Genomic DNA, 17,888 nt, shown 5'->3' with positions numbered 1-17,888 from the left:
ATATTAAAAAATTTTTTAGAGATAATATTAGTCGCATTATTTACAAAAGAAAAGTGAGTGAAAGAGAGATTATTTCCTTGATTGTATTATAATTATACTGCATTATTCTGAGGAAACTTGCGCGAGTGTATCATAATAGTATCATGAATTAGCAGAAACTCTTTCGAGAAAAATTTGTGTCCAATTCTCTGAGTATTTTCCGAGAAAGTGACAGTTGCATAATAAAAATGTTTTAATGTGTATATATAAGCTCTATTCAGTAAATTTATAAACTAATGACTGTTACATATCACGAGGTGAACGCCTTTTCTTTCTGTGGGTTACGGTTGAATAATTATTCCAATCAAATGGAAAGAATTTGATTGTGTTTTTACATACGTTATGTTATTAATTTTTTTGTAAACATTATATATATATAGAGAGTTTTTACATAGTAATGTATAATTTAATTTTTTTCTTATTTAGTAATATTTTTTAAACAGTATTCTCACACTTAAACATTTATTTTATAATTAAAGTAAAATAAATAATAAAATAATAAAATTAGAGATTATAATACAAAGCTTTTTCAATTTTGATTAAAAATATTTTCTCTCTGAAATAGTAGGTTAAATGTTTTTATTAGCCTAGTTTTATAACAAGACTCACTGATTCCAATCTGGTTTTTTCACAGAAAGATTGGAAAAAACTGCTACGGATATTAATGTAACTATGAGAACGTCTCGTCTTGAAATTGTTAGTGCAAAAACTTGATACTCATTTAGTTATTAGAAAGATTATGTGTGGAATTTTTGAAACAATAATGTCAAAAGTATAATTAAATTTATTAGATTTTTTTTTATATAATATGATTTAAAGAAAGCATTTTTCTATTTAAAAATATAAGCATACATATGCCATAATTATATTGCTCTGACATTAAATAAAAAATATTTTTAAAAAACATTTAATACATATAAATATAAATTTTTATACAGTTATATTTAACACATACAGAAAAATGAAATTTTACTAATACTTACCTCTTTTCTGCAAAATTTTCTGCATTTTTCTTCAATATGGAAAAAAATTACTTGGTTTTTAATTCTATTTTAATATACGTTTCTAGAAACAGATGCGTGAAAGATATATCGATGAAAAGATAAAATTGGTAATACATAAGCGTGATAAACGCCGTACAAATTACAAGATGTATATATATTTCTTTTTTAAGTTAATATGTACATATAATATTCTCTAGAGCATCTTACACATGAGCGATGCATTTCCTTTCCCCTCGACTCGAATGTTCCGTACTAACACATTCGATACTAACGATTAATTTTTCAACTTTCGTATAAAATGTTATTTACTCTACTATACATACAATTAAATCTTCATAGCGCGATTAATGCTGACACCATACAGTTTTTATCAATGCAAATAAGAAAAAATTGGTCCGTTTTTCTTTTTTTATCGAACAAGATAAACTTATTTATAAACAAGATAAACATACTTATAACATAATTCTAGTCGTTTCGCGAGCGGATCTACGAATCACGTGCAGATACATTAAACGCATTTCGTGATCAAACGTCTCGCTTGTACTTTTGATTACGGATTTATGCGGTACCGTTCCCCGAATAGACTTTCTTATTGATAACCGAATCCGATTGCGACGCAACGTCGGACCTGTTCATGTAATCCCTTAGGATGTTGTTATAAAACTGCTGTTCCAGCCGATGCTTATCGCTCTCGAAATATTCCTTCACCTGATCCTTATTGTTATAATAGTTCTGTGTGTTTCTGGTCGGTAATTGTTTATTCTTCATTAACAAACCGAGAAGATTATGCATTCTGGGATGATTAATGTCATAGTTATTGTTATTTGACGATTTAATCTCTCTCAAAATTTTACCAATATTTGGTTTTGCCGTGGTGAATGCTGAATATCTATCAAAGGACGGCTGATGTCTAGAATCATAGTTAAAGTTATCCGGATCCATATACAAATGTATATCACTAGAGGATGTTTCTAGTCTGCCGGATTTAAGCGGCAAATTGCTCGGTCTTGCCGGTTTTCTCGGATTATTTTTGAACCTCAAGGATCCTGGTCGTTTCTTCGGCTTGTCGTCAAAAGGATTTTTCGAATGCAAAGGTTTTGATTTTGGTGGTGTGAGAAATTCTCTTACATGGCTACCACCTTTGAACTCGTCATAATTGAAGCTCGAATCTTCCGGTTTACGTTTGTGATCTGGTTGAGCAAGGCCATGGTAAATATGTATCGGCCCACGGGGTCGAGTTTTCAGCAAATGTTCCAAGGTTGCTAGCAGCGGATCTGGTTTCTTTTTACCGCTCGAAGATTGTGGCGCATCAGTCGTGTGCACGTTTTGCATACTCTGATGCGCCTCGAGACTGTCTTTATACTTGGACTCCGTCAAAGAAGCTCTCAGTTTCTGCATTTCGAGTCTCAGCTTTGCCAAATCGTTCGCTTCGAGATTCTGTCCGTTCTCCTGGGGCTTTCTGTCATTATTCCATTTCTGTGAGTTGTACATCGTCTTCAAAGATTCTTTAAACATTTCCTCGGCGTAATTCTGCAAATCCGAAGCCAGCTTCGGTTTTACAACCAATTCGCTTTGCGCCGCATATGACGGTTTGAAGAAATTTCCCCCAGGCATGACAGGTACCAAGTTCAAACCTTGTTGAATAGGCTCGTGGGCCGGCAATTTATTGTTAAGAGCATTTTGATCTTTAATGATGTCAACATTCGGAACAAAATTAATGGGATTGAACATCGGTCGTTCTTGATTCTGCAACGTTTTGATATCCACCGCGCCTAGTTGCTTAGCTTTATTCCCGTTTTCTGTCAAAGAATTCACGTAATTCTGAAGATCAACGGTCTGCGGATTAACCGGGTCGATCGTACTGAAAATTGGAATAGGCGTCGTCAGAACAGCAGCCGGATAGTGCATTGTCTGATATGTCGTATCGATTGGACTTGGTTTAATATTGGGATTTACGATTTCCACGTTTTTAGTGCCCACGTTCGGAAGATGCGCGTTTCCTGACGATGTCTCGAGCGCGTTCACAATGTTGTTTGAATGACTAGCCGCGCTGTCGGCAGTCTGCAACATGATACCGCCTAATCTATGATTTTTTATCAACTGTTTATTCAGTTGTAACTGCTGCATAGCATCCGCACCATTATTTTGTAGCTTGACATACTGCTGCGTCTGATCGCGCGGATGTTGCATAATCAGATTGCCATTTTGCAAATTTTGTTGAGGGATTAGATGCTGAGTATTCACAGTTATTCCGTTTAAAGTCGCACTGGGTTGCAGTATAGTCGGCATTATTTCGTGAGGTTTTATCTGCTGTGTATTATGATTCTGGAAGTAGTATGAGTTGATGTTAGTCGGCTGCTTCTGTTCATTCTGGCCAACGGCTAAACTTGCAGAGGCCAGAAAGTTTGTACCGGAAGATGAGTATGTGTTCTTTTTATTCTGCGATTCCATATTGATTCTGCTTTCCGGCATTGTCTGACCAGGACCAGACAGTAGCGTAGGCGCCGTCGGCGAACTTTGTATCTGTAAATTACCATGATGTATCAAATTTTGACCCTGCGTTCCGTGAGGATTTACATGGATCTGAGTAGTCTGAAACGGCGTTTGCATAAAGCTCGGGAATGTTTGAAGGGTCGGTTGCGGTACTATCAGTTGTTGTATACCGGAGTGGATTTGATTTATCGGTATCTGATGAACGACAGTGGATGCCGTTCGCGGCGTTACATTGTTACTCTGTACGTTCTGAACTCTGATATTTTGCAATGCTGGACTCAAACTGGACGTTAAAGCAAATACCGGTGTCATAGTACTTGGCAAATAGGTCTTCAGAGTATCTTTGTTCTGTCCGTTTGAATGAGAAAGCAGTACCGTGTGTACGGGATTTTGATAAGTGTTCTGACCGACGATAATGTCAGGCAGCGGCGTGGAGACTGCCAGATTCTGCAAGTTTACCAAGTTCTTTGATAATTGAGCCAAATTCTGAGCGAGGTCAGGCTGAGGAGTGCTCAGGAAAGGAGCAGTCGTGCCAAACGTTCCAATTGGCGCGACGGTGGCAACGTTTTGCAGAACTGCGTTAGACATGTCAAAACCTTGGCTGCTGCCTAACGCGGTCGCGTGGTCAAAGTTTGCAACGGGTACGAGATTAACCAAGAACTTTGGCTTCTCCATTTGATCCAGTTCAACTCTCTTAGACTGAGAGATTTCGAAATTTGGAGAGATCTGATTCCATGAATTGATAATTTTTGGTCTGGATCCGTTGTGTACTTTGGAGCCTTTTGTTTCTGTATTACCGCCTTTGAAACCGTATCTATCGTCCTCGACGCTCTCGTCATTATGATTTGTATTAGGATCGTTGAGCCATGGATTCGCCTTCACCTTGTACCGCTGTGATCTTACTTTCGAAGAGCTGTATTTGTTCTTATCTTCTTCTGTACTGTCGTTTATCGTGCTGCGATGTTCTTTCGGAAGTTTCCTAGAAGAATCAGGATACGACGGACGTCTTTGAGTCTTTTGCATCCTCACTCTCGGTTGCTCGATGTATTCGGAATCTGTCCTTTCGTCCGAGAAATTCTTGGAGTCCTCCGTGCGATGATAACTGCGCTGTCTGTTATTATCGTTATAAACTTGATAGTGACTTAATGTTCCCGAGTTGGAAGATTCCAAGTTCCTCAAGGCTGTGTCCGAGCCGCTGTTCATGTCTGTTTTATAATTGCTCGACTCAGCTACCACGACCGGCTTGAATCGATAGTGTGTTCTCGACGATTCCGCTACATTGTCGTAAGTTCCGCTATGAGTGAGTTCATTGACCTGATAATTCGTCCTTGATGAGGACGAGACCGCTGCATTCTGTCCGTGACTGTCGTAGTTCGCGGTATTCTGCTGACGATAATTATCAGCAACTTTCTCCTGTTTATAAGTAATTTTCTTTATATCTTGCGCGCCGTTGTACGAGTATTGCGCATAGGGATTTTCGTCATTAGCTTGCTGCGACTGCTGACCGTAATTGTGGGCATAGTTCTCGATTTTCTTCCCTCTTCCTTCATTCGGATGCTCCAAAGAAGACGTGTCAGGTTCGCTGTCAGTCTCGGTGTTCACCGTGCTGTGTACGTTCTTGTAAAATTCCTGGTAATTAGCTACCGCGGGAGTATTGTTGTTGACCTTCAGCAACTCGAATTCATTCGACCGCCCTTCCTGGAAATCGAAAGACCTACGATTCGTCAACGATCCAGGATAATTCAAGAAGATCCTCGCTTCCGAGGAATACGCTAGATCTTCCTCAAATTTTTTCGCCCTCACGTCCGAATTGTCTTGAGCACTTACAGCATTCCTGGCATCTCCGCTCTCTTCAGACTGATTCTCCTGCTGCTCCGAATCATTGGTCTCTAACGATGAATCGTACGAATCAGGATCGTTGTACGACGGAGAAACAGACGATACCATAGGCACAAAACCGTTGGAATTTTCATAATGTATCGTTGCGCTTTCTGATGATATGCGCGAGATTTGCTCTTGAGGATTTTTCGAATCCGCGCTTGAATGTTTTGCAGCCTCTACTATATTCTCCGACGCAGTTGCGAGTTGATCGAAAATCTCCTCATTTTTCAAGTTGACGCTTTCTGTGCATCTTATTTGCGGCCAGCTGAGAACCACCAATATGACCTACAAAAGATGAAATATGTTATTAAATTGCAATTAAAATTTGAAACAAATAAACTATCAATAATTAGAAATAAATTTACTTAAATAAAGATATCATAAATATTATACACATGACATATAAAACCAAATAAAACGTAAAATATACAAAATAAAAATTAATCAAAAACATAATGCAACGCAATACAAGATTCTCATGTAGAATATATATTCAACAACATTTTTTACTAAAAATGAAAATTTCATTATAAGAAATGCATTTATGCAATATATGGCATAATTAATATTATAATATAATTGACATTAAATTGGCCATAAAGAAGAACAATTACTGTAAAAGTATGAGACTTTTAGAGATATATCTCGAATATCGCACGTCTTTTAAAAAGAAAGTAGCATATGCATTGCAAAGTTTAGATAACTGCTCTATGATAGTAAGCAGCGTTAATTGCTGTTTCGTCAAGGAGATGACCTAGAAAAGAAAAACAGACTAGAAAAGTAAAATGCCAGAGCGTGTACGATAAAAATAAGGACTGAATGTGCACGGAAGCAAATCTTCAGAGACTTTCTCACCGATTCATGAGCATTTGAGTCCATTTGACAGTAATAGGTCCTCCATACGAGTTATATATGATTGCTAAGTTAATAATTTTAAATAGCAAAAAGAATTATCAAAGCTCGAAGTGTGTGTACAATAATATGATAAATGACTTTTCCTTTATAAAATGCAGAAACACGAACAACACATAGCTCGACCGTTTAGAGAGTGCCGGTGAAAAGTAATTGTGGAGAAAACATAGCCAATTTAAACTATGTAATTCTTCATGCCTATCGTTAAACATGTCGGTCGAAGTTGTCGATGAAAATAAATGTTGTTAATATACATGTCTTTATCTAGTTGGAAACAATTTTGTCTATCAAATTTCGGAAGCGTTTAACATTACTAATATATGCACTTGATAATTTGTTCATAATTGTTAGTATAATTGGTGTGCACAGATTTTATTCTTTTCATCTATAATTAAATTTAATTATCTGATTAAAAGGCTGGGTATTAATGTGTATAAGAAATTTTGTGTACTAAAGTATATTTATCAAAAGTGTTAAGTACTAGACCAAATTAAATTATTTTTAAAGCTCAAAGTATATGTTTCAAATTAAAAAATTTAATTAATTTGATTTGACATAATAATGCAACAGTTTTATAAAATTATAGCTAATTTGTAATTTATCTTTATCAATATTTGCAGTATTTAGCAATAGACATTTATTTAATTTTACAATTAAACTATTGCAATTAAACCAATTAATTAAACTTACAAGCTTAAAGATCACTGTTTATTAATTATATATTTAAACTATGTAAAATATATATATATATATAATATATATATATATATATTAAATATATATTTTATTTATTATAATTTAATTATAAAAATTTATAAATTTTAACTGGCTATAATGAAAGTATTTACTAGTTATATCGTAATCAGTAGACCATAATACTACATAAGATAATTAAGTAAGAACACGCAAATAATGAAAAAAGTTTTTCTTTATCATGCACATATCATTATTTTTAATTTAATATAAATTCTAAGCGCAACATCTTTTTACAATAAATAATTTACACTTATTATATACTTATATACAATAATTTACATTTATTATAAACAAAATAGACCTATGATGCAAATAGAGAAAAAGAGAGAAAGAGAAAAAAAAAGAATATATAAATCACATAATGATGAAATCAAGTTTTTACAACAAAATAATAAATTATCAAGTAAAAGCATAAAGCATTTTAGCGGTATAAAATAAAAGTATATATATGAGAAATGGGTGGGACCAAACTTTAAGAGCATATTCTATTTACCGTAGGGTTGCAAAGAAGTTATATGTGTGAGAGAAAGTGAGTTCTATAGTAATTTTTATATGTGGATTTATTTTGGAAAATTTTTATAATGATAACAATTCTATAAGTATGTGTGTATGTGTGTTTGTATGTTTTGCTAATTGTAAGATAAGAAATAAATGAAAAACTTATTAATAAAGTTAGAAAAAAGAATGGCATTTAAAAATAAATGTTTAAATTGTTTATATTAAGAATAAAGAAAATGCGCGCGCAAATATACTTCTTTTTTCCTCTATGTATGTGATAAATTATGTAAAATATATTTTATAAATTAATTATATATATATGCATATCCTGCAAAAATATTCTTCTGCATTTTGTATACGAAAAAAATCTGTCACCAATATTATATTTAGATCAAATCTTTTTATATATATCATGTTCCTTACTATTTATCTGCACAGAAATTAAACAACTGATTTTGTCACTACACAATAAACTTCACATTTTCACAAAGTACTTTAATCCAAGTACTTACATAATATAAAATCATTTTCGTCAAACGTGCTGACTCTTTGAGGACCCTTGAAAAATCAAACACAATCAAAAAGATCCGTGTCTCACACTATACTCCGCGTACACATTGATTGCAACCATCCGATCTCGTATCCTCGTCTTGTAATTCCAAGGACCCTGCGTGGCGAGCTTCCACGCGAGAACTGAGCCACATAGTAGATACGCGATTTTCTTTATACAGTCTAATGGCCAAGTGAAAAATATCGTTCTAAATATTATCCTGTAGACCAGACGACTGCGGAGAGTACTTTCATTCGCAACACGCGAGCGAGCCGGGAGAAATGTTGTCCAGTATATCGCAAAATGTGATACCACTTTTTATTATCATGGAACTCGAGCAGCGGAATCACTATGTACGGAAATGGAGATATGAGTAACGAAATAATATACAGAATAGAGCAGAATTACCTTCCACCGTAATGTACATTCTACAAAAAAGTCTAATTTTTTAATAAAAATCATCATATTTTAAGTTTTACGCAAGGGACGCTGTTGAAGAACATCATAAATCAGTGGAAAATGGCAATCGCTGCGATTTTTAGAAATATGTACATGGCGAGACACAAGAAATGCATCCAAGGAACTTGCATTGCAATTGCATCGACCGTGAAATCTATCAATACTTCCGGTGCTTTGCAGCCTCCCAATTTTCGTTGTTTTCGACTCCGACAGGACCAAACGAGACTTGTCAGTATTTTTTCCGCCGTAGTTTATGCGCTCTAGAACACACGCATTATGCCTGGTACGGCTACTCCTCCCAATACGGTCCGCAAACATAGATGAACGCCTGTGTGTAACACGGGCTGATCTTTTCTCCGTGAGTATGTGTTTCGTGCTTGAGCGTTCAGTTTAATGTCTTGCGTTTAATTGCCGTAGATGCAACGCAGATATCATCGAAGCCTCTCGTTGTGAAAACGTAGAATTAACGACTACTGTGTAGAGCATGGGTTGAACGTCTTTCTTAAGCTCCTGTCAGATAATTAACGTTAATTGCCCGGTTCAACGACACCGGTCACATCAATACACATATCTTTGAATATGCACATCCATATATGCGCCATTATGTGGTGGTGTATTTTTATTTTAATTCGGAATATTATTACAGACTGACACGCACATACGCAAAAGAATATTTATGCATTGATGCATGAATAAATGCATAATTGCGCTCAATGATCGCTGATGTGCGGCACGTAGATCGATAACAATTCTTCCTGTAAGGGCGGAGACTTTTACTTTACTTATATATACATATATACTATATGATCATTAGGAAAAGTTGATAACTGTGCTTCAATCTAAAGTGCATCATTTTTTTCCAATAAATGATCAGATAATACATACCTACGTTGCTCGGGCAATATATCATACAAAATATTCTTTTAATGATATAGGAACTGCCTTTTAATCGATTTCTATACCAATTCAAAAATAACTTCTTTCAGCAAAAATATCGAAGAAAATCATTATTAATTATACATTTCTATCATCTTTTTACCTTTTTAATTTTATTTATCTTTATAAATTTTAAATTAAAACTAATAAAAAAAAGTTTATTTAGGATTAAATTTTTGTCACTTATTTTCTCTATATTAAATTTTGTTATCTTAGTTTCAATAATTAATTATAGATAATTAAAGAAAGATTGATATCATATCTGACAAAAAATTATTAATAAAAAAGATGCTAAATAATTCTTTTTTAGACACGATTCATATTTTTTAGATTTTGTAAGATACTTCAAATCTTTATAGTATAATATATTTTAACTGTTTTTTTAGAAAGTCCTGTTCCAGAAATAAAATTTTTAATACGTAAATTAGATCAAGCTATATTATGTATAAGAACAGAAATAAGAAGAAAAGCAGAAAACCATATCTTAGCAATCATATAGAGATTCTAATTTAATCATCATTTATTCATCATTTTCTCTCTACACATATATAGAATTATTATTACACTATTTCCTGCTTTTAATTAATCTTTATACATGCAACTATCTTTATTTAATAGAATATATCACTATACACACATTTAAAAGAACTTATTACTAAAATATAGTATAAAATTTTTCAGACTAAAAGTTTATAGAACCTACAATATTTCCAGAATATGTAAAATGAGCAACATCCGACAGAGTTTAAGTTTTAATTAATAAAAAGTATACGAAAACGTAAAATAAAAAAATTAGTCTTTTTTTATAAAAACAATTAATTTATATAAAAGATTGAGGTACATATAATAGCAATAGAATTTGTATAAAAAGTTGTTTCTTATTTGCTTACTTTATTAGTTTATAACAATACAGTATACAAATTATGATTATCTTAAATTGTGTATGAGAACTTAAGCACTACGATTTAAAAGGTACCTTTCTGAAGTATAAAAATTTGGTTAATTTTTCGTAGGTACATTTGCAAAGCCACAAATGTGCTTCGATTACTACTGCTTTCCCAGAACAACAAGAGATATTAACATCAACAGATTCCGGTTCTCAGCAAATCAGTAGCACAGGTACATATTGTAGATATTATAATACATTGCACAATCCCACATTAAATACTATCACTAATGTCCGATATATTGTCAATTATTTTACCGTTTTCTTAATTTGTTTCATGGCACGAAACGTTTTATTTGCGAGACTAACATGGTAAAATATGCCAAATAATGTACATTACAATCATTTAATATTTGAAAATAAAAAAATGTAAAAAATATTTTTTTATATGGGAAATTTTGAACTTTATATTATTATTGGCAACTAATATCGTATCGTCATAACGATCAGTCGTTTTGACTTAATTTTCGTGTTCTATCGTAATTATAAAAGGATATAATGTACATAATTATTATAATATATAATTATTACTTTTTAAAATTGCAACTCTTTTTAAAGTATAACTCAACTAGCGGAAAGATCGAATTGAACGATAGAGCACGAAAGTTAAGGATTATTTCTCTTCGCAGTTTTTCTGCTCTTTATCATATATGCACAATTCAGTTCTTAATTCTATGATTTTTTAACCTCGGATCCTCCACGATCTGTACGCTCTTCACTTTCGGCCGGATTGCTGTGCGTTCGCCGTATTTCACGCTCGAGAGACTTTTCTCGACATCCAAATTGCTTGCCTCGTAACTCGATCTGCCGACGTAAGATTCCGTAGGATTACCGACCAGATCTTGAGCATTATTATTTTGTATTAATTGTGCCAATTGTTGCAGCGGACTCGTGGAGAATGAAGGTTGTTCTTTTGGGATTTGATTCCTGCCAAAATCAAAATTGGTCGGTTGCGCCAATTCTTCAATACTTCTGGCATACTGAACAAGATACTGTTGCAAAAGGGCCTTCAAGTTCACGTTTGGCGTGGCATTGGATTGAATAGGCGATACGCCGTCTACTCTTAGAATAATTACGGGTATGAGAGAGTTTCCGGCTTGCACAAAAGTCGGCCGCACGTTGAGAATGGACGCGGGATTCTTGATGTACTGCGAAATCGACGGATTGTAATTCAATAGGTCTCCGTACTGCAGATTTGAATAATTATCCAGATTCTTGCCGCTCGCGTTAGTTTTCTTGGCTGAGTTTTTGCGAGCTGGAAACATATAATATAATATTAAATCAATAAAAGAAATTTCGAGAAAAAAGAATAATCATTCTTTTTTTTACATTTAATACTTATATGCTTGTTAATTTTAATATCAGATCGAGTATATAATTTGCAATCATAAAAAAACTTTTACAAAAATTATTACACAAATTTTAAAATTTTATTATCTGCTATACTAAAATTTAGGTTTTTATTATTTAATCTTTTTATATTGAATTCATATTTAATGATCTGAGAAATCTTTAAAAGGCCAAAAGTATATTGAGCAATAAAATATTATGAAAAATAATTATTCTTTATTCTGGAGATATTTATTTTATCAAATATATAATTATTATTGAGCAATCTTTCACGGGATATATTGCAATAAAATATGAAAAAATATCATAAAATATTAACTCACTCGATGATATAAAACCTCTGCTGGGCGTCGTGCTTCTCGGAGCGCTCTCCGTGGTGTAAGAATCGATGTACTCCGGATTCGGGCTGCTCACCATGTATTTCGAGATCGGTCGCCTCGATGTTTCGTACCGATACTTCTGATTCTGCCCATTTGACTTGATGGAACTTCTCAACGGCGAAGAGGTTGTCGAATACGTGGAGGAGAGTCCGTTGCCGGTTCTTGCCTGCTGCGAAACGATCTGCTTCTGACCAACGAGATTCTGATAGCCCAAGCGATATGCCTGCTGCTGCGACGGTCTAGACAAGGTCTCGGCCGATATGAACGGGGTCGGAGGACCGCTGGGTTCCGGTGATATCGGAAACTGCATTGGACCTTGCGACAACACGCCGTTCTTCGCGGAAACGGACTCGTCAATCTGCGACGCGTCCTGAGACCTGGCAGCTTGTAACGCTTCCAGCGACGGGTAATCGGAGTAAGTTTCATACGTCATGGGCGGCGTATCGGATAATCGGCCGTCCGGATACTTCCAGAATATCTTGTTTTCATATCTGACGCCATCCTCCACTGTGTATCTGGGCATATTAGCGAACGATCCGGCGTTCTCCGCGTAGCTGGATGCATCGCCGGGTGCGGAGGTCGAAGATTCCACCGTATTCAAAGTAGGTCGAATATAATCGCGAGAATTCGCCTTTGATTGAACGCCGATGTTTTCTAGGAAAGCAGCGGTGTCGATGGGATTAACTGTCGAGGATTCCACCGAGCTTTGCGCCGTGTAACCCTGCACGTTTATCGCATGCTGTCCCAAGTATCTCTGAGAATTTACTTCGGCATACGATGGCGGATTTGGTGTGACGTAAACGTATCGATTTGAACTGAAGGTGGTGTAACTTTGCGGGCTCGGAGTGACGTAACCCGCCTCCGTTTCCGCGGAATTCGGCACCAAAGACTGCGGTGTGGTGGACGCATATGCGCCGCCTCGATAATCCACGTTCGAGTACGTCTCGACGGGAGGTCTTGTGGTTGAAGAGAAGCTCAGATATCGCTCAGGGTCGGACGTCTTCATCAATTTCGTTCGCAGCCCGAATACAGGCTGGGATATCGCCGCAGGATTATAATACTGATAGCTCGTTGGATTCTGGAAATTCGATCTGGTCGAATCTCGAATTTCGTACGACCCGGGCTGGGATCTCAGATCCGTGTAAGAATCGGGGACCGGTTTCCGATTGCTCGACGATGGTACTTTTTCGATTATAGTCCTCGGCAGAAATGGACTGATGGATTCCTCTATGGACACGGAGGTTCCGGTTTTCCCGGCGGGAAAATAATAATTGTATTTCCGCGAGGCGTGCAGGGCGTTCCGGTCGAAGCCATAACCGAAGTGGTTGTTGACGGTGCGCTTCGACTTCTCGTCGGCGGTCGCGTTATCGCCCGAGGTCGTGCTGTTATCGAAATCCAGAAGTATTATCGGCGGTAAAATTGGCATGATCTTTTCGACGCTGTCTTGCTCTTGCTCCGCGCTCTCGGTATCATTCGGAACATCGTCGGAAACGGAACGGTCGACGCTGTCCGAGTCATTCATCTTGATCTTTTTGCGTCCGGTAGTTTCTGTGTTGCAGAACGTTCCGAAGATCAATAGGAATGCGGTGATCTGAAAGTCAGGGGCATATGTATATAAGAAATCGCAGCAAAACGATGTAACAATGTGTTAGTCATCGATCTCGATACTACGGTAATGGCAATCTCACTTTCACTTCTCTTCCCTGTTTGTCGAGTAAATATGATTGCTTCGAGAAAATTCCGGTTAAATTTTTTTAACCATAATAAAATATATCTTAAAGAATGTAAAATAGCGCTCGTATTATTTATCGATATCTCTCAATAAATTATATTGTAATTGCAAAGATAAGTGTATAATTACGACTTTGAAGCAGACGGAGGAGGAAATATGGAAAGATATTTCTATAGAGTCAGAGTCAAGTGTGTCGGTCAACATCGTTAAAACAGGTTTCATTCGCCGCGCACTTGCAATTTTCACCGCTTTCTTTAAACATCCACGCAATATGATAGTGGTTGAAAGCGCTTTTCATTCGACTAGTAAAATAACTGTACAAATAGTTGTATAAAGGGGATCAGTAAGAATCTAATAATGTTAAAATGTGATTATATAATAAAGAAGAACATTAATGAGTATCAGTGAAAAAAATTAGACAAAGAAAAAAATAATAAATACATATTTATATAAATACAACGGAATGCTCGAAACAAGAAAATTGGCGTCAAAAAAATATATGTAACATTTGTAAAGAATTTATTTTCTACTAATTTATTTATACTTTAATTTAATTATACTTTGGCGTGTATATTTTCAATTTACTTTAATATGTACTAATTATTTAAATAAATAAAAAGAAAAAGAAAACTCTCTCTCCCTTTCTCTCTAAAGAAAAAAAAACTAAGCAAGCTAAAGTAAAAACAAACTAAACATAAAATTCATATATTGCAAATAAAACTTAAACGACATCTAACTTTTTTTATAATTATAAATCTTTCATAATTATAAATCATATCTATTTTTTAACATCAAAAACGACAAAGTATTATGTTTTCAAACAAATCGTATCAATCAAATCCCTTCCCATTTTCCAAATGTAAACATGCCGGCTGCTTCCAGCGCTGCAATTCCGGCGTTAATGACCCAATAAATATTCAGCATGCGACATGAATGAAGAAGGATGCGTGCGCGACCCGTCAAAAACAGCCGTTCATCAACGCGTCGATCGAATTGACGACGGTTGAAATGTAAAAACACGATCAATCGTGTTGCAATCGGAGAGATGGCAGATTTCACGCCGATCTTGCGACTTCTCGATGGTTACGTCGATGCGAAACCGCACGTTACCTAATGCCGAAAAGATCGCGATCGGATCCTCCTCGCGATGAATAATCGAGAAAAAGAGAAAGAGAGAGAAAGAGATGATGCATCCCCATTGACTTTCACTGACTTATTCAAGAGCACATCTGCCGTGGCTACTTTATCGTCGCCTCCTCGTATCGCGACTGTAGACATAAAAAAAGATCCGAGGTACTTTCACCGCAATTATGTCCGATCGGATCCAGGAAACGTTTGCGTGCGATCGAGAAAAAAGAATTTTTCGAAGCTATTATACATTGAAAAATAACAGCGTATGTCGGTCGCCGAATTTCTGTTAAAATATTCCCCACAGATTTTCAGTATTAAACCTTCAATCGAAGAGATTAATAAATTCCTATAGAACAGCTGCAACAAGGATTTTGCGCGATCAATCCTGCCAATAACGTATTATTCACGCGCGACCGTCAGTTTTTCGATTACATATAACAGCGTCGGTGAGGTTTATCATGAAAAAAGCAATTCTGTTATTATAATTATAAAACGTTTTATTATTAGGGATTATTAATAAAGAGTGTTTGTATTAGATAGCATAAAATTTAAATTATACTTGCTTCAATAATTTTTATGTAAAAAAGAAAAGAATAAAATATTATAATCATGAAGAAGACAAAATATATATTACAATAACGAGAAAAAAATTGCAGAAAGAAAGATGTGGCATTCATATAATACTTTTTATTCATATAATACTTTTCCATATTATTAAATCAATACAATATACGAAGTTATGGTGTATTTCTAGAAGCAAATTGTAATATTAATTAAAATAGCTAACGCGCGCGGAAAGATAATAATAAATTTTAATTTTATTAATAAAACATTACATACTTGACAGAAAGAGAGAAAGAGTTTTCAATTATTGAAAAGTGTAGAGAGATTATAAACGTAAAAAGAACCATATTTCTATTAAACGTAATTTTTAATAGATCGTGACACACACATACGTAATTAATTTATAATTTATATCACGATAACAAACACGCTCAATATTAATCAGCACTAGTATTACTTAATAAGATGCGAAACAAGGATTTGAACGAAGAGAAGTTCCTGCACGGCACTAAATATCGGAGATAAGTTTGATTCAAGTACTTACGTATACTCTAGCAAGACTCATGACGGCCGACCTTAAACCTGCTGGCTTAGCAAACTTGTCGTGTATGTTTGGTACTGATGAAGCTGAGGCCAGAACATCCCACCTTATATGCCCTCGCTTCTTGTGTGAGAGAGATACCATCATTATAGTTTCACCACAGCGAAACGAACGCTATTCGCGTTCGATACGGGAAGACACCTGCCAGTAGCGTAGTGATTTCTGACAGACCATATTGACCATTCTGACAGAACATATTGATCACGCAAGCCTTTTTCTATTACGCAAACTAACCAGCCGTAAATTCTTTATATTCTAATTCAGATTAAGAAAGTTAGTCTCGGATCTAAGAAAAAAGGAGATGTCATAGAACTCCATAGATCGCTCGTTAACGAAGTATCGATCTATTATAGAATACATCTTTATAAAAAACAGAACTCAGCCATCTTCGAAAAATTACGTTATTCATAACGAATACAGCCCATGAGAATATATTATCATGTATTTAAAAGTATAATGTGTACGAAATGCAGCGCACATTTAATTCCATTTTAGCTTGGACATATCGCGGAATGTATCTGCAGAAAAGTCCAGTAAATTATGCATTTATGAAAAAGAAAGCATCTCCCGTGTGCATAATGCAAAATTAATGACAAAGTGGCAATCAGAATTTTAAGCGGTTAATCTCGGTGCGCCTACACCGTTGGACTTGTCTCCGTGACATCAGCTTTCTCGTATAAAGGATTCTCTGCCGATATACTCGCAAAAATACTTACATACGTTCTCTCCTTGACATTAGATACTCCTCCCATAATGCATGACTGTCAACATAGATCGCAAAACTGTCATAAACAGTCATAAACTGTCAACACTAATCGATAATTTTATACACTCTCAGACATATTAATTACCGATAAATAACTTTGTCGTTTTCACACACACATTCTCACTCGATAAAATAAAATTTTTATAGTTGATCAAGCTATATAATCTTTTAATCTATCCTTTCTAATCCTAATAAGTAATATAAATTTTATTTATTTATTTCTGCCGCGATCCATTGTTATTTTAAATTGACTTCATCATCTTAATATATTTTTTACGATGAAATTACAGCAAACCCTTTACACACACGCACACACAAACATATATATTATACCTTCTTTTTGTTATAAAATAAACTTGTGTAAAAATAAAACTTTAAATCTAAAAAAATTGCACTATGAAAAGTGACTTATAAAGTTGCTGATAATTTTCATAATATTAAGAAAATTAATTAATCTGATATTTTTGAGCAATTTGTTTAATGAATCAGACATTGAATGAAGATCAAATAATATTTTGACTAATATTATAGTACAATTTTATTTAAAATTTTTAGTTAAAAACAATATTATTTATAAATAAAAATAAATAGTTTCTCAAAATAAAAATAATAATGTCGTTATTATTTATATGTGCTAATTGTTAGATATTATGTTTGTTATTAGAATCATTTTGGTATAATATACAAAACTGAAGAGTATAGAAAGAGTATATTGTAATGACAAAATAATAGAATTTAATTAAAAATGTATAATTCAAATAGAAATAAAAGAAAAATGTATCAAAAACTCATTATTGCTTAAAAATAAAATTGCTTGCACGTGTAAAAAAGTAAATTTAAGTAATTTGTAGTCATGATGGTTATAATGATGATGGAACTTAATTATCAAT

The 17,888-nt window shown here is 34.6% G+C and overlaps 2 protein-coding genes across 2 annotated transcripts; both read right to left on the bottom strand.

Annotated features, from left to right (window-relative positions):
* Window positions 1-1,601: 1,601 nt before the first annotated feature.
* On the bottom strand, window positions 1,602-8,110 carry LOC115233878. The gene is made up of 4 exons (XM_029804500.1): window positions 8,096-8,110; window positions 3,737-5,702; window positions 3,288-3,685; window positions 1,602-3,206 (listed from the first exon to the last, which is right to left on the bottom strand). The coding sequence occupies exons 1-4, from the start codon at window positions 8,108-8,110 to the stop codon at window positions 1,602-1,604; spliced, it is 3,984 nt and encodes a 1,327-aa protein (XP_029660360.1).
* A 3,023-nt stretch (window positions 8,111-11,133) lies between these two features.
* Window positions 11,134-16,196, bottom strand: LOC115233880. Its single transcript, XM_029804504.1, has 3 exons — window positions 16,176-16,196; window positions 12,148-13,795; window positions 11,134-11,729 (listed from the first exon to the last, which is right to left on the bottom strand). Exons 1-3 carry the CDS (start codon window positions 16,194-16,196, stop codon window positions 11,134-11,136), a joined length of 2,265 nt encoding a protein of 754 aa, XP_029660364.1.
* Window positions 16,197-17,888: the final 1,692 nt, after the last annotated feature.

Source organism: Formica exsecta, unplaced genomic scaffold (genome assembly GCF_003651465.1).
Source record: "Formica exsecta isolate Colony F162 unplaced genomic scaffold, ASM365146v1 scaffold191, whole genome shotgun sequence".
NCBI lineage: Eukaryota > Metazoa > Arthropoda > Insecta > Hymenoptera > Formicidae > Formica > Formica exsecta.
The sequence above is the reverse complement of the archived record's forward strand: the minus strand, read 5'-3'. Positions and strand labels throughout refer to the sequence as shown.

Excerpts from the sequence above, each read along its gene's own strand:
- LOC115233878 (XM_029804500.1), bottom strand. Across the intron at positions 3,686-3,736 it reads AACGGCATCCACTGTCGTTC|CGCAACCGACCCTTCAAACA; the intron begins ATCAGATACCGA and ends AACTGATAGTAC. Across the intron at positions 3,207-3,287 it reads CGACTTTAAACGGAATAACT|CAGTATGTCAAGCTACAAAA; the intron begins GTGAATACTCAG and ends GATCAGACGCAG.
- LOC115233880 (XM_029804504.1), bottom strand. The coding sequence starts at position 16,196 with ATGAGTCTTGCTAGAGTATAC. Across the intron at positions 13,796-16,175 it reads TGAGTCTTGCTAGAGTATAC|ATCACCGCATTCCTATTGAT; the intron begins GTAAGTACTTGA and ends CCTGACTTTCAG. Across the intron at positions 11,730-12,147 it reads CAGAGGTTTTATATCATCGA|CTCGCAAAAACTCAGCCAAG; the intron begins GTGAGTTAATAT and ends ATATGTTTCCAG.